This window comes from Lactuca serriola, chromosome 3 (genome assembly GCF_051521515.1).
Source record: "Lactuca serriola cultivar US96UC23 chromosome 3, Lser_US96UC23_V15, whole genome shotgun sequence".
Classification (NCBI taxonomy): domain Eukaryota; kingdom Viridiplantae; phylum Streptophyta; class Magnoliopsida; order Asterales; family Asteraceae; genus Lactuca; species Lactuca serriola.
The window spans coordinates 104695369-104720533 of NC_136410.1; the positions used below are offsets into that span (position 1 = coordinate 104695369).

General features: G+C 34.9%; 1 protein-coding gene across 1 annotated transcript; it reads right to left on the minus strand.

Annotated features, from left to right (window-relative positions):
- Positions 1-1325: 1325 nt before the first annotated feature.
- LOC145092988 (Glycosyl hydrolase family 38 protein) lies at positions 1326-8400 on the minus strand. Its single transcript, XM_079031014.1, has 26 exons — positions 7978-8400; positions 7764-7847; positions 7161-7249; positions 6892-7066; positions 6588-6791; positions 5831-5902; positions 5645-5758; positions 5444-5544; positions 5261-5354; positions 4854-5021; positions 4691-4783; positions 4513-4575; positions 4358-4414; positions 4012-4231; positions 3744-3868; positions 3559-3615; positions 3313-3444; positions 3171-3218; positions 2967-3086; positions 2813-2878; positions 2606-2718; positions 2450-2534; positions 2228-2338; positions 1978-2121; positions 1773-1841; positions 1326-1693 (listed from the first exon to the last, which is right to left on the minus strand). Exons 1-26 carry the CDS (start codon positions 8194-8196, stop codon positions 1502-1504), a joined length of 3015 nt encoding a protein of 1004 aa, XP_078887140.1. The 5' UTR covers positions 8197-8400; the 3' UTR covers positions 1326-1501.
- Between the last annotated feature and the right edge of the window lie 16765 nt (positions 8401-25165).

The window sequence follows — 25165 nt, forward strand, 5'->3', positions numbered from 1 at the left end:
ATCATGAAGTTAGTGTGTAATATTTTAAGAAAAGAAGAGGATCAAAAATACTAACTCCACAAACTAATTTGCCAAAAAGTCAAGGGGACACATTTGGTAAATGAAAAGGCCAAAACTAGAAATATTTGTGGTTAAAAAAATTCTAAATCATCAAAAAGTTACAGTTCCTAAACACCATGGCAATTAATGTTATATATATATATATATATATATATATATATATATATATATATATATATATATATATATATATATATATATATATAGGGAAAAGTGAATATACCCTTAAGGGTATATAAGCTTAGGTACCCAAACACATCATAATACATCGTTTTGTTTGATATATTCATTATAATGTTCTTAAACTTCAACCCTTAACTTGATTTACTTTCAAAATTTTCCAAATTTCACTATTATCTTTCTCTTATATCACCTCTATTTGCCGAACATCTACTAGGCTATATATATTGTACTTGAAAATGAAAATTATGTAAGAGGAAGATAAATGTGTAATTTATAAAAATCATGAAAGTAAATCAAGTTAGAAGTTAAATTATAAGAACATTGGACAATTAGAATGTATTATATGATACAAAACGACGTAGTATAATGAGTATGGGTACCTAAGCTTATATACCCTTAAGGGTATATTCACTTTTCCCATATATATATATATATATATATATATATATATATATATATATATATATATATATATATATATATATATATATATATATATATATATATATATATATATATATATATTGCTCTTTCCCCGATTCACGAGGGAAGTAAGTCGGGAATCTAATTATTTTTGCTTTGATGGACCTTTTATGTAAATTACATAGACAATTTTTGTAACGTATTTTTTACATAGGGATAAAACATGCCAACATATGAGAGGATTGTGGCCAAAGTCAAAAGCTCAAAGGTAAAAAAAAATGGACAAGATATTTTCTATAAATTATATGGATAACTTTTGTAATGACTAAACCTGTCAACATATATGGGAAAATTGTAAATGACAAAAATATTGTGACAAAAGGGTAAGAAGCAAGCATATATATTCTGGCAAAAGTGTAAGTATGGTGACAAAAGTGTAAAAGCAAAGTATATATCGTGTCAAAAGAGTAAAAAGGAAAGTATGGTGGCAAAACTATAAAGTCTATAAACTTTACTGTTGCTAATAATTTTTGGTTTAATACATACTCTAGTATAATTAAAATTTGGGTTTCATGTGTTATTAAAGTTAAGTAAAAAATGTTCCGTGAAACTGGTCACTCAGAGTTTGGGTATGAATAAATACATAAGGACATTGACCATTCTAGAATATTATTATTTTTATTCAAATATGTATGTATACAATTTTTGTTCTATCGTTTAACATATAGAATCAAGAACATGTTAGGCCTTGATAAAGGAATACATGTAAATTATTGACTAATTATTTTATTATTTGATTTTTATTTTTGAACCGACAATAATCATTTCCAAACAATTACTTCAAACCTAAAATAAATGTCCGAATCTCCATAGGAGCAAGCTCAACAACTAGAGCCGAAGGGTCAACAGGCCCACCCCTAACCGGTGACACCTCACCACCACTTCCACCTTCAACCTTCCATCTTATCTTTTTTATACCCGACTTATCTTGGTTTGCTGATAAGCTTGTTTCTTGTATCATCTTAATCTGTAAAATTAACACAACTCACACTTTATAACATGACCAAAAATTAGGTAATTTTACAACTTTTGGCATATATGTGTACCGTTTTTGCAGCTAAAAGTTTCTTCAATTCGACTTTGACTAACGTTGACAAGGCAACATCTTCACCGGCCTAAGAACATTCATAACATGAACAAGTTGATTTCAAAAAACTAAATCATTAAGAGTTAAGACGATCATTAATGACAAAAAAATTAAGGTTTTATAGCAAAGTCTTTAAAAGTTAACAACACTTTGATTGGTGTTACCTCATATAGATGAGCTAAACGAATGAGCACACTTCCATCCTCCAATTCCTGAAGTGTAATTAACGCGACATTTGGAGGTAAAATATAATTTGGATCCATCGTTGTTGATCTTGTTAAGTGAGAAGCTTTATAATCGTTTTGTTTCTGTAAGGCATATATTGAAACAAACTATCACCCTCTCAAAGTATCCCATTATTTTCTATTATATATTTTAAATATCGTTTATCCAGACAAATAAAAAACAGTATACCTCATGTGCAAAAGCTAAGAGGAGGGGAGAATAAATCTCTTGGCCCATTGTTCTACGCCACCGTGATCCACTTCCAACCACGTTGGCATTCATATAATAATTTCCTCGAACCTAAACAATGTTTTTTGTTTAAGTTTTTAATATTCATTTTATTTTTGTCTGTTTTTATTTTTTGGGTCCCATCTAAACAGTTGGGACCCAAAAATTAAGCTACAGACATACCGTAAGTCCTTGACATGTGGTCTTATTACACACAGTCTCATCAAGGGCTTCACCCACTCCTCTACCATCATCATACAACATATGCCTTGACAAAATAAAAATATTTAGTAATAATTTTATGATCATTGAAAATGAGAAACACATGTGAGAGAGTACCTATGGAACATAATTTCCATTTGTCCATCTTTGATGCTGGCCCCACCAGTGGCGCGATCAACAAGCACCGATAATTCGGTTTTGTTGTCTGTTGTGAATATTCCAAGATTTAGCTAAGAACAAAAAATTTTAAACGATATTTTAGTGTCAAATAATATAATAATCTCTCATGTACTTTTTTTTTTGTCACAAGGTTTAAAAAGTTACCGGATAATAGTTTCCGGCTATGGGTTGTGTAACTTGAAGAGGCCAGTCTTCTCTATAATCTCGTACCTAATAATAAATCTCAAATTAAATACAAATTTATGAACACAACAAAGACTTAAGTTTTGTATTTAATTATTTATTTATTTATTTTTACCCTTTTGAGGAAGTCTCTTCCATTAGAATCGGTATAGAACACCTTGTTAGTGGCCATATCGGCTGTAATTCTTGTAATGACTTCTTTTCCAACACCATCTTCTACAGGAATTGGACCGATCTACAATCAAGAAACTTTTGTTCAAATATATTCTTGTATATATGAAGTGTGAATTAATTATATGGGGAAATATGGAATACTTACAATGAATTCAAATTCAGCGTGCTCTTTGTCTTTGTAAACTCTAGTCACCTGAAAACATATTATCGAAAGAATAATATCATTTTCTCAAATATTTTTTAAACATCATTTATTAGATATTAATGAAAAAGATTAAGATTCTGACCTGATAGATCCATGAGTTAAACTGCTGATGAACTTCATCAACAAGTGGCCCACGAATGACTTTAATAGGTACAGATCTTGAAACAATCGATGGGGGTGCTCCATTAGGGTGGAAAATGTAAGCTCCCGAAGGCTATCAAAAGATACATATAAAACCCACATGTCAAAAATCCACTTCATCATTTTGAGGGACCCAAAAAATGAAAACGACAAATTATCTAAACAAATGTATCTTGAATTATCGTACCTGAATATCAGCTTCACTACCATACCATAGATAGCTTTGTTGTATAGGTAAATCAATCTAGAAAGTCAAAGAAATTAATTTAGTGTACAGCCTTTTTTTCAAAATAAATAAATAAATCTAAGAGTATTTTTTTTGCTATGGATTTACCGATTTATTTATTTGTAATGATTAAAAGTGAAACTTACCCTCGTTCTAGAATTTGTAATTCTTTTCAATTGCCCAGATTGTAAAGAAAACGACATCTTCAAGCTTCCTGAACCTATTTCAATGGATTCATCTTGTGGAGTGTCTACCGTGGATATATACCCTCCTGAGTTAAAGATTTTAGAGGAAAGACCCATAAATTTGTTTAGGGATATTTTCTAATATAAGAATGAGAAGGGCATTCACGTCTTTTACACATATGGTTATTACAGATATTGAAAAAGGAGTTATGTAACGAGTGTTAAGTACCTTTACTAGTTGTTTTAGTAATGAAGTAAGTGTTCCAACCCAAAGGTGGCACAGATGCTTGAAACAAAAGCCAGTATTTTGGAACTTCTTTAGGTGAAATTCCCAAATAAGCCTCGGTGTAAAAGCTTCTTAAGTTTCTTTTTACATTATCGAATTCTATAAATTGTGTTTCGACTTTATTGCCCTTGTTGTCTTGGACTATGACGTTAGCATCTTTGACCTGTTAAAAAGTCACGCAAAAAGATTATTAGTATTAGTCATTAATAACCCTGAATTTTTCAACAAAAGATCACATAAAAACGGTTCGAAAAGTATAAAAAAAAAATGGTGAACTTATAAAACTCACGGGTATCCTGATTATATCTACACGATTCCATCCAAGAGGGTTATATGCGACAACAACCTGAAAAAAACCAAACACAACATTTTAAACATGAAAAACTCGGAATTCTTTATTCAAAATGTCAAATTATCATAAAATTTATAATCGTTGTATATTACCAAACTTTTTCCAGAAGGAATGTTCTCTGTTGGTGGGCAAAAGCTTATATTAAGTAGTGGACACTGTCACATGTTATATAAAAAAAAAAAAAAAACTATATATCAAACCTTGTTATTTTCATTAAAATTCAAAATTAATTAAAAATCGTTTTCATGAAAAATTTAGAGCATTAATTACCTGACTAAATAGTGATGTGGGAATGGTGGAATTAATGCTGCTCGATTTAGAGGTGGTAAGATGTGATAAAGCTAAACTGACAACAGCCTCAGCCTATTGAGAATTAAAGAACACATAAATAATAAGAGTTTGTTATAAAAGATTAATTAATTTAAAATTGTACCTCATGAGCTCCAATTGCTAAACGTTTTTCATAATCATTTGTTGTATGTTGTTTAGCAGTTCCAGTAACAGCGTCATGATGTTGTGCGATTCCTAAAGCATCTCCAAGACTAAAAGTGTTGGGTCCTTTTGTTCGCCTTCCTACTAGGTATTCTAGTTGCCTTGATGCCTAAAAAAATGGTGTAAATTTTACATTATTGGAATTTAAGTTGCAATAATCAGTTTCGATTGTTTAGGTTAAATTGTGATGATTACGATTTTCTGATTATTTCGGATCATAATAAATAATAACCGAATTTAGAGAAGCAGATAAGAAATCGGTATAAAACTGAATATTGAAAGAAACACTTTATTAGATAAACATAATGAAAATGTATAATCATAAATTAACATAATTCGTTTTCTTACCAAATAATATCCACTCAATGAACGTATGTATCCTTTCAAACCTGGACGACTAGTAAAGTAACCTGTCCAATAAGAATCTCCACCATCTGCATATCTACACACAAGAAACAAAATTTTTAAATATAGTTGATTTCTTTAATGATTAAAAAAAATAGCTTCATGAATAATCTACAAGAAGCTTACGGAAAATAATCATGGGTTTTTAGTGGCCAAGACACATTTGAAGCAAGTTTTGCATCGGTGTAAATAGATGGAGTGGAATATAACGCGTTCACTCTCCCATCCTGTGATTAAAAACATATTTAAATTTAATTTTGAAGTCGAGTTTTAAATTGTAAACATAAAAAATGGAGAAAAAAAGGGAATTTAAATTTTAAAATATACCTTGTTAACATAGTGAATTAGTTTGTCCATTTGCTTGAACCAAGATTCTGCATATTGGTATTGAAAGTCGTCTCCCATTGTCCACATTATATGGTTTGTTCTTGTGACATTTGCCTGTTTGTTTTATTTCCGAAAATATTATTATTTTGTGTAAAAAAACTTTGAAATAAAAAAGAAAATACTTACTTGAGTTAGTGCAGCATCAATGAAATCATTAACTCTTTTCTCCACATTTCGGTCAAATAGAAGAGGGTTGTCCTGTGATTTCATCAAAGATAAAATAAAATCTTTTCAATAAAAAAAAATACAAAATCTATACAAAGGGGGGGAATAATTTTGGGTTAAATTCAATTAATAGCAATATATAATATATACTTTCATTGATTCATTTTATTTTAGCATCTTACATTCATAATCTTCCTATCATAGCATTCTACTTAAAAATATATCGGATTATAGCAATGTCATCCAAATATAAAGCAAATAATTAGTGATATAACTGGGTAAATTCTCATAATATAATGTCCTAATAACAAAAAAATGAAAATAAATGCAAGAAACAACAACATACTTTCATTTATATATTTATTATAGCATTTTACTTTCAATTTTTTCTTATTAAAAGATTGTACTTTGAAAATTCCACCGAATTAAATAAACATTATTCAAATACAAAGAAATTTTCAAAGATGTAACCGGGTTACTTTTCCAAAGTACAATACAAAAATAAGGAAGGCGTTAAATAGAATGCCTTAACTATAAGAAAAAAAAAATTAAAATGTACAATGTTGTAATAGAAATAAATGAAAGTAAGATGCCAGTTAATCTTCAAAGTACAGTGCCTTAGAAAAACAAAAGCACAACGCCATAAAAAGAAAAAATAAAATAGGATGCTATTAAAAACAAATAGACAAAAGTATGTTGCTATTGTTAGAAACATAACCTGAATGGGCTCATAGTCTCCGCTAACTTCAAAATTAAAACCATCCGGTGCGCTATAATGTCTAGGAAACGCATTTGTAAAAATTTGAGAGGATTCACCAAATGTTTTTGAGCCACGCCATATCACTTCAAGACTTTTATCAACCTTCCTCTTTGCTCTATCTTGATAATCAATACGTGCAAAATGCAACGAATCAAACCCGAGCTACATCAACATTAAAAAAAAATCCACATAAGTATATAACAAAAAAAAAAAAATAGTAATATCAAGAATGTTGAATTATTGAATTATTATATATATATACCTCGGCTCCTAAAAGATAAGCTTGAACTGCCGAATGTCCGAATGGATCAATTTGCCAACCGGCTCGAGGAGTTACATTGAAATTGTACTTTATTAAAGCATGACCTAAAGTTGTTTGATCAATCATGTCTATGTAATGTGTAGCTGCTTCATCATGCATACACCACCCTCCATTTCTGATTTAATTAAAATATTTAGATCATAAGTAAGAAGTGTTTTTAGTAGCTAAAGATTAGTGATTAGGGAAATAAACATATCTAAAGATTGTACACGAATTCTAATTGGCCTTTTGTAACGAGTTTTTTCACTTGGGTTTTGATCTTCTTGCTTTGTAATAGCCACCATCTTTGGAAAAAGGCCTGCAATGAAAGTACATTTAACCATTTTATAAAAAGTGAATCTAAAGTTAACTACTGTTTGTTAGAAACCAATGCAAATTTCATCCAATAAAAATATTTTAAAATTTAATTATGGTGTTTATATGGTAAAATGGAGTGTCATTTTATCCAACCCCTTAGTCTAGGGTTAGTTAGGTAATTTTACATTTTTTTTTCTCAATATTTGGTTATCAATAATCAGTTTAAATGCACATCAATACACCAATTAAAGTTGACTTCTGCAGCATTTATTAGAATTTATGTCTCTTTAACTCTAGGAATACAATTTAAACTTTATTTTTTCCAATCATACCATAAAAATCATTTTGGTTTGATATAACATATCGTAATGGTTAGTTTGGAAAATTACTGATAAAATATAATATAAGTATATAACAACTCAAAATCGTTGATTTGGAAAAATGTAAAAAAAACTTTTATGGTTTGATTGAAATTGTTCTTAATTTAATTAGATTACATCAAATAAGGTTTATACCATCTCCGCGAATATGAACTTCCTGTTTGGATCACGAAGTAGTGACATGACAACTGAATCCAGCACATTTTCAACACAAGCACCCTATAACAATACATCAAGAACACATTCAAATTCAAGTGAGATCATATTTTAAATCATATTACATATAGTATATATAATCAATCTGTATGAATTGACATTATATTTTAACTTAAAATTCAAATATATGAACCTGTATGCTGTTATTCGATCCAATAAAGTACTGATCAACTGTCTTCAACCAACCGACATCATCATGTGAATGTGGAACTAAGTGAACATTCAACTTCCCTTCAACAATCCCACTTCCAGTTTCATACCCAGAAATCAATTCACAAGAAAGAAGAACACAAACTACAAATACCCATGAAAAAATGGGAAATTTTAACGAATCGGACATCTTTTTCGTCATATTCAGAAAGCCCTAATTGAAATCATCTATGATCCATCCGAATCCGCTTGTTTTATTTCCGAAATCCAGATATATAATGTAATGCGCATATAATGCCAAGAGGAACAACTTTCTTGTCATTAATTTAGTGGGGTGGCATGGGCAAGCATTAAACATTGGTTTTCCCTCGGCCGGCGGTTTTACTCCATGATTGGAAATAGGAAGGAAAGATACAAAAAGAAGGTTATTTTGAAGAAAAATATAATACTAAACTTTTTGTGGGCATTTGTACGTTTTATGAACCAGAGGGGTTTGTAGCTCAACGGTAACGGTATCAGGTGTTCTCTTTCTTTTGGAGGTCGAGGGATCAAGTCCGTTGTAGATATCGGTGGAATAGGTATTGGTAGCTTAGGAGTAGATTAGATTTGTCCGTTAAAAAAAAATTTGTACTCTTTATGAACTCTATTTAAAGGAGTTATCTTCTCTAGATTTACAGTCACGTGTTGTCGGTGTATTTGTGTGAAGAAGGAAGTTGGAAAAAATGTGTGCTTTCCAAGGACGCTAGTTGAGTCAATTGTCAGGAAATGTTTTATTTGAAAATTATTTATTTATGATACATGATATCCATCAAAACGATTTTTTTAATAATTATTTATAACAAAGGATCCAAACACTAATTAAAATATTAATTATAGATATATTACTATAATTAAATTTGAAATTCATTAATTATAGAAAATATTATTCTTAATGTTTTTTATATTTAATTATGATAATATTTTCTATAATTAATAGCTATTATATGTCTTTAGAATACATATTAAAAATTTGCTTATAACAATTCAATCGTCTTTTACCCAACCACAATATCATAATGCATGCTTTAAATCTTCGTGAGTTTCAAATTTCATATATATATATATATATATATATATATATATATATATATATATATATATATATATATATATATATATATATATATATATATATATATATATATATATATATATATAGGAAGTGTAATCATTATTTGTCTTTATTTGTTACTTATCTTCTTCACATCAATCATCATTATGTCTTTTGTCTTTCTTTTATCTGTTTCTCTACATTGGGATCCATGTTAGATTTTATGTAAGAAAATCAATAAAAACTTATGTTTATCTATAAAATACTTTTTAAAATATATGATTTCCACCAATGCTTTGGAGTATCAAGAAACCAAATTTTGGATGATCCTAGAAACAAACAAAAAAAATTATTTCAAACAAAAATCTGATAGTTAAACATAGAAGTATCTTTATTGTTTGATACTTGGCGAGACAGAAATTTGGCAAAGTAATAATATGTTTTTCGTATATCACTCTGTAGAACCAAACATCTCTCTATATGTAGAAGAAGATGCAAGTTAAAATCAGTTAATTTTGGAGGAAAAATCACAATTGTTTAAAAAAAATTGATGGTTGGTTTTAACAAGAACTTAAGTATGAGCTATATGTATTACATATGGATTTGGTTTTGGCTTAATCGTTGCCCCCATCAAGCACAAAGGTTCCAATGACCTCGCAATAGGAACATTGTTAAGGATGATGCCCCTTGAAACCCTACTAAGGGCGTTGCCCTCGATCCCCGTGTTTCCGAGTTTATATTAGCTTATATAAGTATGCACCACATACCTCAAACCTTAGGTTATAGCCAAACATGAAGTTAGCATTTATCGAGTTAATCTTGACTATACTAAAAGGATTGCTAGCAATAAAATCACAAACAATTCGGCTAATTATGGTGGACATTAGATGTGGGAGACTTGCTTACAAGGTTTCCATGAATGGAGTTTGTAAAGATATGTCAAAGTATTTTAATGGTTTTAGTTTTGGGAATGTGGCGCAGAGTCAGTATTGTATAAAGATAATAGGGTGTTGAGTGGGCGTCATTTTGATTGGTCTTTTGCAGTGCTTATAAATCATTTTACATCTTATGGACATCCCATGACCAGTTGGAACATCTCAACCAACTCATATGTAACTTGTTGATGGAAGTATCATTCAAGTTGTTGATATATTACAAACCTTTTGTCACACCCCTAGCCAATGGCGGAAGCGCCAGGCTATACGATGTTAGCATGTTGGGATTTTAGGTCAAAGATATACACTGACTAATACACAGGACGTACTAAACAACATTGCTATTTATTCATTAAGTAAAATATGTTACATAATTGTTCAAGGTACAAGTAGGTTACAAAATTAAAGTACAAAAATAAAGCACATAGACTCCATGCTGCATCATCGGGGTTATCTCCTCCTTCAGACGGGTTCATTCTCCTGAGAATACATGTGGTTTGAAAGGTCACCATAATTGAGTCCACAAGTTTATGATTTTCTTAAAACGCGGGTGTTTTGATTTATCTTATTTATCCTAAACGTGCTTCCTCAAGTTTGTGTGTACCATCACTGCTTTCTAAGGTTGGTCCCTAGTAGTAATATAAGATAGTTAGTTTTAGTTTAACAAAGTTACGACGAGTTCTTATAATCTAGCTATGACCGTTGATCCCGAAAATCCACAAGGTTTCTTTATACGTCGCTGTGTGCTTAGAAAGATATGTATGGTTAAACTTGTCGTCGGGTTGTAGATAGCAACCACATATGGTAGTGTTAATCTCGTATAGATTTATACATATCTCTCTCACTTACTTAAGATTGAATGATTATAGGCTGGGAGCTAGCTGAAAATCTATCACTATGTCGATGAATCGTGTCTCATCTAACTCTTATTGTGGGGGCCTCCCATGGTTTGTCGTGTTGTTATTTGCATTTTATTTATACGGTTTTAGTTATGATTGATGGGTTTTCTAGGTTATAAACAAAATTACATGTGGCGGAAAAACACTTAAACCCTTAAGTTCACAAGCAACCTAGAAAGGATCTATGTTTTTTCTATTGATAGCAACTAACTATGAATATCAAGAAATTCTAGGAGAGAGGCTATGAAATCGAAATTTATACAAAATTAGGATTACATACCTTTTGATTATTATTATAAATAATCATAGTAGATTCCTTGTTCAAAATCTTGGAAAGCTAGCACCAAAGGAATGGATGCCTTTAATGGCTTGTACCCAAAACCCTAGTAGCAAGAAGACTTGAGGAAAGAGGAGGCTTGATCAAAATTTCGGCTCTATGAAGGAAAGAAAGAGTGGACGAAATAATGAGAGCCAGCCAGGGGTTTATATAGCGAAAGAAAACTTGAGGCCAAAGTTAGGTTTTTTGGGATAAGGTCCATATTAATTAAAATAATAATCAAAGTGCCTTATCTCCTTATCCTAAGCCTCATGAATGAAATTTCAAGGTCATGCCTAGCCAAATTTTGTTCACACCCATCCCATGGGGTTCTAGAACTTTCATGTTTCAACTTTCATGTTTCAACTTTCATGTTTCAACTTTCAATAAATAATCAAATAGTCCCTACACTTTTAATTAATTCAATTAATCCAAAAATTAATTTCAATTAACTTCTGATTAATTCCAAATTAATTATTATTTTCTATTAATATATTAGTCGTACAATATACTAATAAAATATTTATTCCAATTTATTAATCATATAAAAAATTAGCAATTCAGCCTCTCTTCAAAAGTCATTCTATCCATATATTAGTTTTGAGGGCAACCCAAAAGGGCTTTTGTTTTTAATTCAAGAATATAACAATTTAGTTATTGGCTTAGACACCTTAATCTAATAGTCTCCAACTTGGATAAGTCTGTAACTATAATCTCAAGTATAGATCTTGAAATAGACAACAAAGAGTGCTTTCCAAAGCCACTACCAAACTCAAATTCAAATCAACTATTGGCCCTAAGATAAAGTGATCATCTATTCCTTCGTTCTTCAAGATATTGTATGGACATGAGACATGGATCAGAATCAATCTCATTGTCCAAAATATTGTTTCCCGATTTCCTGAGTTGTAAAGACTAAATTGGACGTCAAATTGAAACCATCAATTAGTCCTGGCTGGGCCAAGCACTATATAGTCAACATCAAATCATCGAGGGGCCCAACTCGCTTTTCCTGTTAGGGCAAAAGGAAATAATTACTTTGAATATATAGTCATATAATTCACATATCAAAACACACATGAAATAACCCTTTATAACACCTAGTTACGTGATGCATTTGAGTAAACCAATCTACAACTGATCTATAAACTATGAACTATATATCTCTGTTTAAGAATAGAAGATATTATCATCTTGAAATTACTCGTGATAAGATCCATGAAGTAATATCTAAGTGTGGCTTTATCCAATTGTAACACTGTAAATTTGCAGCTAAAATTTTCATTCGCAAAATCACATAATTCCAGTTATCACTTTTCAAAAATCCACATTTTTTTTTAATTATCACAAAACACAATCAATAGTTGTCTGATAATAATCTAGGATCCTCTAAAACATAAACTCCATCTCGTGTGTACAATCATATCCGATGACTTCCGGTGATCCTAAGAAGTACCTGAAACACATATCACATAACACGGTAAGCACAAAGCTTAGTGAGTTCCCAAAAATACCACACACATCTCATTAGCCTCTCATGACTATATCTCGATAAAGACCCTCAGGTCAATGTGTCTCAATGGGGACCCTCCGGTCCTAACTCAATAAAGCTTGGAATAATACACAACGTAAATCACAAAGACATAATGCAGGATATCACAATTCTCAATATAAGCATACAAGACCATTCGGTCACATAATGTTACCACTCATGGTAAGTATAGTGAGAAGACTCACCTCGTCAGTAAGCAAGTACACCTCGTACCCCTCGAACGGTCTAATCCTCACCTACACGTCATAATCATCTCTAATTAAGACTTATCACATTAACCCAAATAATTTAAGCTAACCTCTTTCTATAACCCTTGGAAAGGGTAAAAGACCATTTTACCCCTCCATGGTCTCCATAATCCATGTCTTGACCAAACCCTAAAAGTCAACAGAAGTCAACACTCGAGTCAACAGTCCATGTTAACTCAACTCGTCGAGTGCTTCTATGCGACTCGTCAAGTTCCTTCGTTTTCTCAGAAATATCGTGAAAGTCCAATTCAACTCATCGAGTTGTCTCATCAAATCACCGAGTTACAACGTGTCCAAGCTCGTTGGGGAAAACCCTAACCGACTCATTGAGTCAGTTCACTGACTCGTCAAGTCCTTTTAGACCATTTCCTCATTCAGAAGTTTTTAGGTAGAAATGACGTCTCATACTCTGGATCTAACATTCCAAGGCTCACTTATCACGTAAAGCTGCAAGCTTTACATTCATGCATGGCATCTACGGCTCAAAATGCCAAAATAAGCTCCATAAATGGTTTCATGCATGGAGACTTGCCCAAAGCTTGATAAAACTTGGATCTTTGGGCTCATGGGACCTCCTTTTATCCAGATCTGGAGTCTCAACTCAATGATGTGTGCATGCTTGATCTTACTTCTACTCTTTCTACATTTCACTTTAATTGCAATTAACTTCATTGATTACTGAATTGGATCCATAATTTGGGGACTAACAATTGGTATCAGAGCCAATTTGGTATCAATTGAAGTATTTTAGAGTGTGAGGTTGCAAATTTCCACTGTTTTTGAAATACATTTGTCTAAATTGATCGAAGAACTGTTGTTTGATTCCTGTTTTCAATAGTTTTCAAATTGTTTGAAATCAAGTTTCATAAAAAAAAACTGAGAAAATCGTGTGTACGGTCAACTGTTGAAGGTGTGCTGTCAACTGTTGAAGGAGTGCGGTTCACTGTTTGAAGGTGTGTGGTTCAAGTGTTTGAAGGTGTGCTGTCAAGTGTGTGCGGTTGAGTGTGTTTATTTAGTGTGTGCGGTTACATTCAAAAAGTGTGTGCTGTTAAGAGTGTGCGGATGGGTTTGCTGTTAAGTTGAGTGTGCGGTTGTAGTTGTGACTGTGTGTGCGGTTAAGTAAAACCTTGTGTGCGGTTATACATTGTGTGTGCAGTAACAATCACCTAAGCTTGTCAAAATGGAATCTCAAAGCATGATTGCTCATCAGGATTTGGATGCAATTATGGGAACCACTACTCGTATTCCCAGATTGCTGTCAGCTGAAGGATTTCCTGAATGGAAATATCGAATTGAAAAATATATCAAGATGAAAGATTTCAAAATTTAGAGAAGTATTTTAAGAGGACCGATTCAGATTACATCCACTCTAGAAGATGGCACTGTCATTGACAAACAGATTGAAAACTACATTGATGATGACTTTGAAAGAGTTGAAGAACAAGAAAAGGCACTCGCTACACTCACCATGGCATTGTCTCCTGAGATTGCACAAGGATTTCGTGAATACACGTCAGCAAAAGCATTGTGGGAAGCACTCATAGAAGTCTACGAAGGAAATGAAGACATGAAGCAAAGCCGACAAGACATGCTCCGACAAAAATTCAATAGGTTCAATTACGTATTGGGAGAAACATTGGAAAATTAACTACAAAGATTTATCACACTAACCACTGAAATGAGCTCCGCGGGTGTGATGGTTACTAGGTCCGAAATCAACAAAAAGCTGCTAAATTCTCTTCCAAAATCATGGGACATGAATGTCTCAGTGATTAAAAAGACAAAAGACCTGAACCGATTGAGCTTAGCCGAAACAATGGCAATCATCAAAGCTTGCGATCTTGATGATAAACAAAGAGAAATCAACCATGTCAACTCGTACTCTACAGCTAATCTTGGAATTCAAAACAACAACACCGCTTTCTCAAGCTTTACCACTCATCCAAATCCTCAAATTCATGTTCCTTAAGTTTAACCTTATGCAGCCGATCAAACCATACCATACAACATACCTCAAATGCAACAAACTCAAGTCCCTCAATCTCAAAACATATCTCAAGTCGGTTCTAGTGTTGGTTCTTCCACAGGTGTTTCAGTTCAATCTCACGGAATTGGTTCTCAAAGTTCATCTGCAAGTGAAAAGGAGGAAAATATGGCTCTAGCTACTGGGTTAGTGAACTGCTACAATGTCTTTGTTGCCGGAGAGCTCTCTCCACGACTCACATTCGCTAATTTCGACCAAATCCACCCAGAAGATGTGGAAGAGATGGATATTACTTGGCAAATGGCAATGGTAGTATTCAGGGCTAAACAATTCTCAAAGAAGACTGGAAAGAACAACTGGGGTGTAAATTCTGACAAGAATATGGGATTTAGTAAAGGAAAGTTACGTTGTTACAATTGTCATGAACCAGAACACTTTACAAGGGAATGCCCAAAACCCAATCGACAAGAGAACTCTGAAAGAACCATGGTGCCGGTAACTTATGTTCACAACAACAACAAAGGATCATCTTCAAAGAATCAGTCTGCAAACATGGCAATAGTGGCCCAATCGTTTAGCTGGAAAGATCAAGTTCAGGCCTTAAACATTTCGGGACCTGAAAAGGCAAATCTTGCTCAAGTCAAGGATGAAGATGAAGGAAAATGAACGCAGATCCAGAAGAGGAGATGATGAATCTACAATTTGCGTTCATGGTACAAACCACTCCGGAACCGATCAAATCTGAGGTTAGTGAATTCGGTTGTTCTCAATCTTGCATTAAAACTGTTAAATTTTTTAGACATCAAATTGAGATAATCAAAAGAGAGAACGAGGACTTGAAATATGAGGGATCTACTCTTAGGAAAAATCAAAAGCCCTTAAAAACTCAATTAGAAAATAAAACAAAAGATTTTAAAAAATTGCAAGAGGATTACAGCAACAAATGCTAGAACTATGATCATCTCAAAAGAAAATTTGTTGCTGTAACCGCGGAACTTGACACATTAAAAAATTGTTTTGAAAAATCTGAATTTAATTTCAAAAAATACGATGGGTCAAGTGAAAGGATTGCAAAACTGATTGAAGGTTAATCACATTGGAGGGATATCACTCATGGAAATCAAATAAAGTTGGACTAGGATTTGAGAGTGTCCCCCCTCCCTTCAATCACAATTACACCGCAATTCCCCTATCTCAAGAAGAAATTGACAGAGAACCTTGAATGGTATACGGAAAGTCAGCTTCTAAGCAGGCAATACAGTCTAATAATGAGAGTTTGCATACTAATGTTTCTACCTTAAGTGCAGATATATCAATAGTTCAGGGGAGCATGAAGCTGAAACTTTTGAGTCAAATAATCATGTGTCTAAGTCTGGTGTTAATTTCTGCGACAAGTCTGTGTAAAAAACAAATGCTAATGTTTTTGTGTCTGGTAGTGTTTTATTTCAGTTTGATGATTTTGTTAATAATGGTGTTGTTTCTGATCAAACTGATAAATCTGATTTGAATGTCTCTACACCTTCCACATCTACTTCAAAATCCTGTGATGGATCTTGCAAGTGTGGAAGTATTAAAAAGTGAAAAGGGGAATAATAAATTTGTCAACAGCAGTGCCAAAGCCATTGACAATAAACAAATCTGTTTTAACTGTGGCATTGCTGGACACATTGCAAGAAATTATATGAACCGAATGTTTGTTTATCATACAACAAAAAGAGGGGAGAATGAATTTTGGGGACGATCTTTAACTAGAAAAACCCACAGAACTCGTTCTCGAAATGGTGACTTGAACACAAAATTAAAAAAGAAATTGGAAAAGTTTCAAAAGAATAAACAGGTTTTTCGTAAAAACAACAGGAGTTTGCCAAAATCAACTCAGGCTAAGCCTAAGTTAAATTTGTCAAAGAGCAGGACCGGATTTTCAAACTCTTCAAGTAGAAAATCCACCTGCTCGAAGCAAGCTAAAATTTTTTCAAAACCTAGCTTTCAGTGGATACCAAAATCTCTTTCAAAATCAACTTCAGATCAGTCACCATTCACCTCTAAATCAAAAGAAAAGAAAGAATCAAATGAGAAATCTGTGAAAGGAAAGGGTCAACCCAGGATTGTGATGACCTGGGTCCCCAAAACTAAATGATTCCGCTCATCGTGCAGGGACAATTGCGGAGGAATGTCGCCAGACCTTGGTATGTCGACAGCGGCTGCTTCCGGCACATGACTGGAGACATATCCCAAATGCACGACATTCAAACTTTTAATGGAGGATATGTTTCCTTTGCGGGCGGAGAGGGCGGAAAAATTACTCAAAAAGGAACTGTTTCAAATGGAGTGCTGAATTTTGAGAATGTTAACTTTGCTCCTGAACTGAAGCACAGCTTGCTGAGTGTATCCCAGATCTGCGACAAGGGTTACTCCACTCATTTCACAGATAAGGAGTGTCTGATCTTAAAGCCTGGCATTGTCATCCCTGAAGATTGGATTCTTGTAATATCTAAGCGGGATGGAAATGCCTACATTATAGACATGAACAACAATTTCCCTGACGAAGTCACTTGTCTTTTCTCCAAAGCTTCTGAACAAAACACGATGCTATGGCATCGTCGTCTCGGTCATGCGAATGCAAAGAACTTGAATCGGCTTGCGAAGAACGAACTGGTCCGAGGGTTACCTGTCAAAGATTTCATTACTTTTGAAAAATGTGTTTCCTGCGCTCAGGGAAAGCATCATCGGAAACCACACGTTCCAAAGCAGATAAACTCCATAAGTCAAGTGCTTGAGTTGTTACATATGGATTTATTTGGTCCGGTTAATGTTCTAAGCATTAATCGTGTAACGACCGTAGATCATGGCTAGTCAATTTAGAGACGATAAACGTAAAAAATGACTTTTTGGGAAAGATTATTTATAAGTATTAATCTTAACTAAGATGTAGTTTATGTTACGAGGTTTCCGAATATATAAAGAACGTCGAAATCCGAGTTATAACGAAGAAGTTATGACTTGTCAAAATTTCGCGACAGACCTGGCACGACACAACGCGACGTAAATAGTGAATTTACATTAGAGCAATATTTATCCAAAACAATCTAAATGAAAATTGAAGGTCTCATCGATAGTAGTGCAACGATGGAAAGACGGACGAAAATGGACGTCAAACGAAGGAGTTATGAGTTTATAATGGAGTTTTCTTGTCCCGGCTTACTATAAATAATATATAAGTAATATAATTATAATATATTAAAAATAAAGTCAAAATTATCCAATGGAATCTAAACGAGAGTTGTAGATCATAATCTCACCTTCTCGTCGATATAAAGAACATTGAAAACGGAGTTCGTATGCGAAAGTTATGAATTTCTGAAGTTCGGGGCGCGAAACCCCAAAACTGTCAGATACCAAGATGTGGCAAGCAGTGCCACGATGTGGCCAGTCTTCTGAAACCTCTGGGAGTCCCCCAGATGCAACTTGCGATGACGCATGCAGTGACGACCAAGCCCACGATGTGGAAAAAGGTGCCACGACGTGGCAAGGGCCAATTTTGCCCTATAAATAGATTTGAAGGGCCAGCCGAGTTTGGTTGCTCATTCTCTCATCTCTCACCCATATTACCTCGATTAACATGTAAAGAAGTACCCCCGAAGCCCTAGTATCATCCCGAGACCCGAAGCGAGTCCCGAAGCCCGAAGATCCCGAGAAGTGCAATTCCAGAGCCGAAGCTCTGCCTGCGAGGAGCCCGGTTTTTGTGAAGATCTTCCAGATCTACCGAAGAATACTACTTCTGCAAGTCGTAGTGCTATCTGATCATCTTCTGATCAAGTGAGTGTATAGTCCCTTTCACAAACACGTTTTTAATACAAGTATTGTTTGAATGTATTAAGTATATGTTTTGTGTGAGTGTGTAGTTACTTTCTTCTAACTCATAGGTAGGAGTTATTCTCTATGAGATACGTGTTATGTGTATGTGTCTCATCTATTATTTGGAATATGTATTGGATGAACATGCTATACAGGTTTTAAACTATGTATAAAAGTGTATATTTATATCTACGAAAATGTTGGGTAGAACATGGGTAGATGGGATAGTTGGTGACTATGGAGTTAGTGCCTATTGTATAAACCTTGGTGCTATGGAGTTAGCGCCTACTGTTAAGTAAACCTTGGTGACTATGGAGTTAGCGCCTATTGTATAAACCTTGGTGACTATGGAGTCAGCGCCTACTGTTAAGTAAACCTTGGTGACTATGGAGTTAGCGCCTATTGTATAAGCCTTAGTGACTATGGAGTTAGCGCCTATTGTATAAGCCTTGGTGACTATGGAGTTAGCGCCTATTGTATAAACCTTGGTGACTATGGAGTTAGCGCCTATTGAGTAAACCCTGGCAACGATGTGACTTCGTGCCTATACCTCAGGTCAATCCTTAAGAATGAAGGATAGATGATTCTTAGGGTAGATCCTTAAGATAAATGGAGATAATGGGGATGGGTAATTGTGTTGATTGTTTGATGATTAAATATAATAAATATATTATTGTGGGTTGAAAACCCTATATGCTCACCAGGCTCCTAAGCCTGACCCACTCAGTTTTCTTTGCATTACAGGTAATGGCACAAGAGTATAAGTTGGTGGACTTGACAAGAGATTTTGGATTATAGATCAGTAGTTATAAATAATTGTTTTAAGGTCTATTTTATACTGTTTATGTTTTTGGTTTGTATTGGAACATGACATCCCGAGATTTTGTTATTTAATGAAAATACATTTCTTTAAAGAAATGCTTTGATAAATTCATATCACATTTTGTTTTGGGAAGAAATTCCGCAACCGTTTTCTTTAAACGATTACTCTAATTTATAAAACAAAGCATAAAAAAATCGGTCTTTTTTGGCCGTGAAATTGGGGATGTCACAAATCGTAACTCATATTGCCTCATTGTGATAGACGATTACTCTCGATTCACTTGGGTTTTCTTTCTGTCCAACAAAGCTGGGATCCCTGACCTCATCAAAATATTCATTGTGAGGATCGAAAATCAGACCAACAATCGAGTCAAAGTGTTGCATACTGATAATGGAACATAATTCAAAAACGCTGTTCTTGACCATTTTTGCGCTGAGAAAGGGATTGTGCGTCAGTTCAGTTCCGTTCGAACACCTTAACAAAACGGGGTTGCCGAACGCAGGAATCGAACTCTAAAATACGCCGCAAGGACGATGCTCTGTGACTCCAAGCTTCATGTGTTCTTCTGGGTAGAGGTGATTAACACTGCGTACTATGTTCAGAATCGTGTGCTGATCATCAAATCCATAATGAAAACACCGTACGAAATTTTATACGGACACAAGCCATCTGTCAGCCATTTCCGAGTATTTGGCTGCCCTTGCACCCTTCTTCACTTGAAATCCAACCCCAAATTCAAGGCAAAAGCCGATGACTATTACTTTGTTGGATATGCTACTCGAACTGCTTATAGGGTTTACAACAAGAAGATAAAACAGATTGTAGAATCTTTCGATGTTCGTTGGCTCGAAGAAAATGAGATAGATGCAAGAGTGGGTCATGATTAGCTATTTGACTACATATCTCTTTTCAAATCATTCAATGTGTCCTCAAATAATCAAGAAGGATCTATGTCAAATTCGAAGATCATTATTGAAGATGAAGAAGACGAAGTTGTTTACCGACCACCACTGATTTCTTCTGATCCTCCAATGGTGCTATCTGTTCACACTGAATCTTCTGAGTCTTCTCCTCAAGAACCTTCTCCTGATGCTGTTGCTACTCCTCTAACTCCGGTGGAAAGAGAGTTCATGAACCACGAGACTTCCGCTGTAACTTCAAATCTGATGGAACTTCTCTTTCCAGAAAGTATTGCTAAAGAGTTTGTAGCAAATCCTCCGAACGAACTTTGTTCATCTTCTGTGAATTACACAGCAAATGATGGAGCGGTTAACATTCATACTCTTCCAGTCTCTGTCAATGATATTAGCTACGAGATCCTTGCACGCATTCAACACAAGCATCCTATAGAGAACATCATTGGCCTGCTGGGCGCCGGTGTTCAAACAAGAAGTCAGAGTTGAGATGTTAATACGTGTCTCTATTCTTTCTTTATTTCTCAGATTGAGCCTAAAAATGTCGAAATGGCTCTGAATGAGCCCAGCTGGGTTGAAGCCATGCATGATGAACTTAATCAATTTGAGAAGCTCGGGGTCTGGAAGTTGGTGGAGCTACTAAAAGGAAAGAAATCTCTTGACACCCGATGGGTCTTTTGGAATAAACAAGACGACTCTGGTGTAATTGTGCGCAACAAGGCGAGATTAGTGGTTCGAGGGTTTCGGCAAGTTGAGGGTCTTGATTATATGGAAGTTTATGCTCCGGTCGCTCGTTTGGAAGCCATTCGTATCTTCCTTGCTTATGCTTCCTATATGAACTTCATCATATACCAAATGGATGTCAAGACGGCTTTCTTGTACGGAAAGGTCAAGGAGGAGATTTACGTTGACCAACCACCCGGTTTCGTTAACTCAAAACTTCCCAACCATTTTTACAAGTTAGAAAAAGCTCTGTATAGAATGCATCAAGCTCCTAGAGCTTGGTATGCTACCCTGACTCAGCATTTGCTCAACCACGACCATTCCTGAGGCACCATTGATCAAACCTTATTCCTCAAAGATGTCCGTCCAGATCAAATTCTTGTTCAAATTTATGTAGACGACATTATTTTCGGGTCGACAAGCTAACAACTTTGCAAAGAGTTCGAAGCAGTGATGAAGAAGCGGTTCGAGATGAGTTCGCTTGGGGAGATGACCACGTTTCTGGGGCTTCAAGTCCAATAATCTTCAACCGGAATCCTTATTCACCAAGCGAAGTATGTGGATGATGTACTAGAGAAGTTCGGGTTCCGAGACGCGAAACCTGTTCTTACACCCATGGCAGAAAGACCTCTACTAACCCCTGATCTTGAGGGTGAATCCGTAGATCAGACGCATTATCGATCAATGATCAGATCACTCATGTATCTGACTTCCAGTCGCCCAGACGTAAAGTTTGCGGTCTGTCAATGTGCTCGCTACCAGGCTAATCCTAAACTCTCACATTTACTTGCTGTTAAACGAATTTTTCAGTATCTCAAACGGTGCCGAAAACTGGGTCTTTGGTATCCGAAAAATCAAGAATTTGACCTTTACGCTTTTGCAGACAGCAACTATGGCGGGTGTGAGCTTGATAGAAAATCGACTTCCGGAGGATGCCAATTTCTGGGTGATAGATTGGTTTCATGGTAGTGTAAGAAGAAACATACCATTTCAACCTCAACAGCAGAAGCGGAGCATGTCGCTGCGTCTGCTTGTTGTTCTCATGTCATCTGGATCCAACATCAGCTGTTGGACTACGGTTTGAATTTTCAAGAAACCCCTCTTTTCTGTGATAATGAGGCTGCGATCCAAATTGCCAAAAACCCGGTCCAACACTAAAAAACAAGCACATCGACATCAAGATTCATTTTATCAGAGACTGTTATGAGCATTCGCTCATTCGACTAGAACAGGTCCGCTCTGATAATAATGTAGCAGATCTGTTCACCAAGTCGTTTAACAAAGCTCGATTCGATGTGCTGGTTAATTTTCTGAAAATGATTCGTTTTGAGGATTAAGTTTTATATTTAGCTTAGGATAAATTTGCGCATTATTTTTCTTTTTATTTTTTTATGCACAAATTTAGGGGGAGAAAATTAGAAAATCCAAAAACATAAAAAAAAACTAGAAAATTCAAAAACATCAAAAAATTAAGAAATCCAAAAGCATTAGAAAATCAGAAAAACAAAAAGAAATTATGTTGGTTATGAAATATGCTTGTGGGAGATATTTTGGGAAGTGATATTATCAAGTGATAACAGACAATCTGAGTCTACGTAACGTACCCAAAGTTGAAGGGTCTATGCTCTGGTTTGATGCGTCGGTAGGCATGAAAGATTCTAAATGGACATGACTAGGCAGACTTGAACTTAAGAAATCAAATGACTTGATAAATCTTGACCTAGATAGTTCCGTTTAGCCTGACAATACGACGCTTGAATAGGTTGAGCAGGGAGATGTATATGAGAATCTACTCGTCACATTAAATGAACATGTATCTGGAACCGTGGTTTAACTTTTCCTCGATGTGCGGATTCTGTCGTTAATTCCAGTATTGATGGGGCAACTGGTAAATTCTGATAAATTAGGTCTATAGAAAATCATTTTCTTTCTTTGTCTGTTAGTCATATGTTACCTCCTCTGCGTGATTGGAAGAGATCCGACCTGGACTGTAACATATGCAACTCTATTTCTCTGCATATTATATATATATATATATATATATATATATATATATATGAAATTCCTCTTATCTGTTAGCCATATGTTGTCTCCTTTGCGTGACTATCAATCCGACCTGGTACACAGTATATGCAACCTTCTACTTCTCAATCCCTCTAAAACTATAAGTGATAATACTCTGAATCTATCTTCTCCCCTAATGATGGTCTGATCATCCGATGTAAGGAGTACTCTGGAAGTCCTTGATTACCGGGGCATATCTGGAAGCGGGAAACATGTTCCAGTACAATTAAAATTGAACACTCAAAGATTGTCTATAGATCTCGCTGCTCAATTTAGGTGGACAACAATATCCCTGGTCGTCGTCAACTGAATGGTCCTTAAGATATAGTATCTAGAAACTTAGGATAAGATATAATATCTAGGAACTTAGGATCACATTGTCTTGTCACTTATAGTATGTCCTATTTTGTCACATTTTTTCGTGTTTCAATGGACAACGATACCGGTGATCGACCAAACAAAGACGTGAAGATGGAAGGTACCGACAAGCGGATAAAGGCTGTCTAAAAACTTTGATCCCTAATCTCAATAGGTTAAAACAATTTATATATGATTAATTGTGCGGCTGCTGCTGCACACTTGCACGTGAAGATGGAAGTGTGCGGCTGCTGCTGCACACTTGCACGTGTGCGGCTGTGTGCACTTCTATGTGCGGTTGCACCATTTTTAATAATTTTGCTCTAATGATTTTGTGTGTTTATTTTCAGATTAAGATGGGAGACATGGAATTTGCTAAGGTCCACAACTCCACCATTTTTCTCGAAGACCCTCTTACAGCTCATAATGACTTAAAATTCATTGTGGATGGTTTGAAGAAATCCTGCTTGGTCCGTGCTCTAATCACATGCCCTGCTATTTACCAGAATCTGATCAAGGATTTCTGGAGAAGCGCTGTTGTGAAAAAGAATAATCAGGGTGAAAAATTCGTTGAAGCAACAATTGAAGATAAGAAAGTTCAAATAACAGAGAGCATCATTCGGGAATCTCTCCAAATATAGGACAGATCTGAGTACACTATGGAGATTGACATTCATCAAACTAAGGATGTCTTAGAACACATGGGGTACGTGGGAACCTTTCCCCCTACCATCAAGAAGTTGCTTCCTCCGTGTTGGGAGTATCTGGCTCATTTGTTTGTGAGCTGTATTTCCGGCAGGAGATCAGGAGCAAATGAGATCTCCCTGGTCAACACTGGAGTAGTCGCAGCCTTGGCTGCATGATTTGAGTTCAACTTCTCCAAGTTCATAATGAATGAGATGATTCTAAACCTTGAAGGGAGCAAGAGGGACAAGTTCTTGATGTATCCAAGATTTTTGCAAATCATCCTCAATGTAACTCACCCCGAGCTGCAGAGAGGAAATGAAACATTGGACTTCAAATCCATTGGTCCAAGTGCTTTTGGACTAATGAAACAGAAAAGAGGTCGGGAATTTGTGTTTGAAGGAAAATTTCCATTGATAAAATTCAGAATTTTTGAAGAGAATGATAGAGAAGAATCAGAAGAGAAGTCCATCCCGATGGAATCTGAAGACATTTTCCAGTCAACCTCCGAGCCAGAGATTGAGGAGGTCCATGATTCTCCTTCAACTGTTGTGGCTGACGAGCATGATCATCAGAAAAAAGATGAAACATTATCTGCTCAAGGGGATGATGATGATCGTTATTGTCACACCCCCAAACCAGAATGGCGGAAACATTCGGGGGTGGATGACTTCACGTAGTATCACAACCATTGAATATTGTAAAGAAAGTAACACAACCATCATAT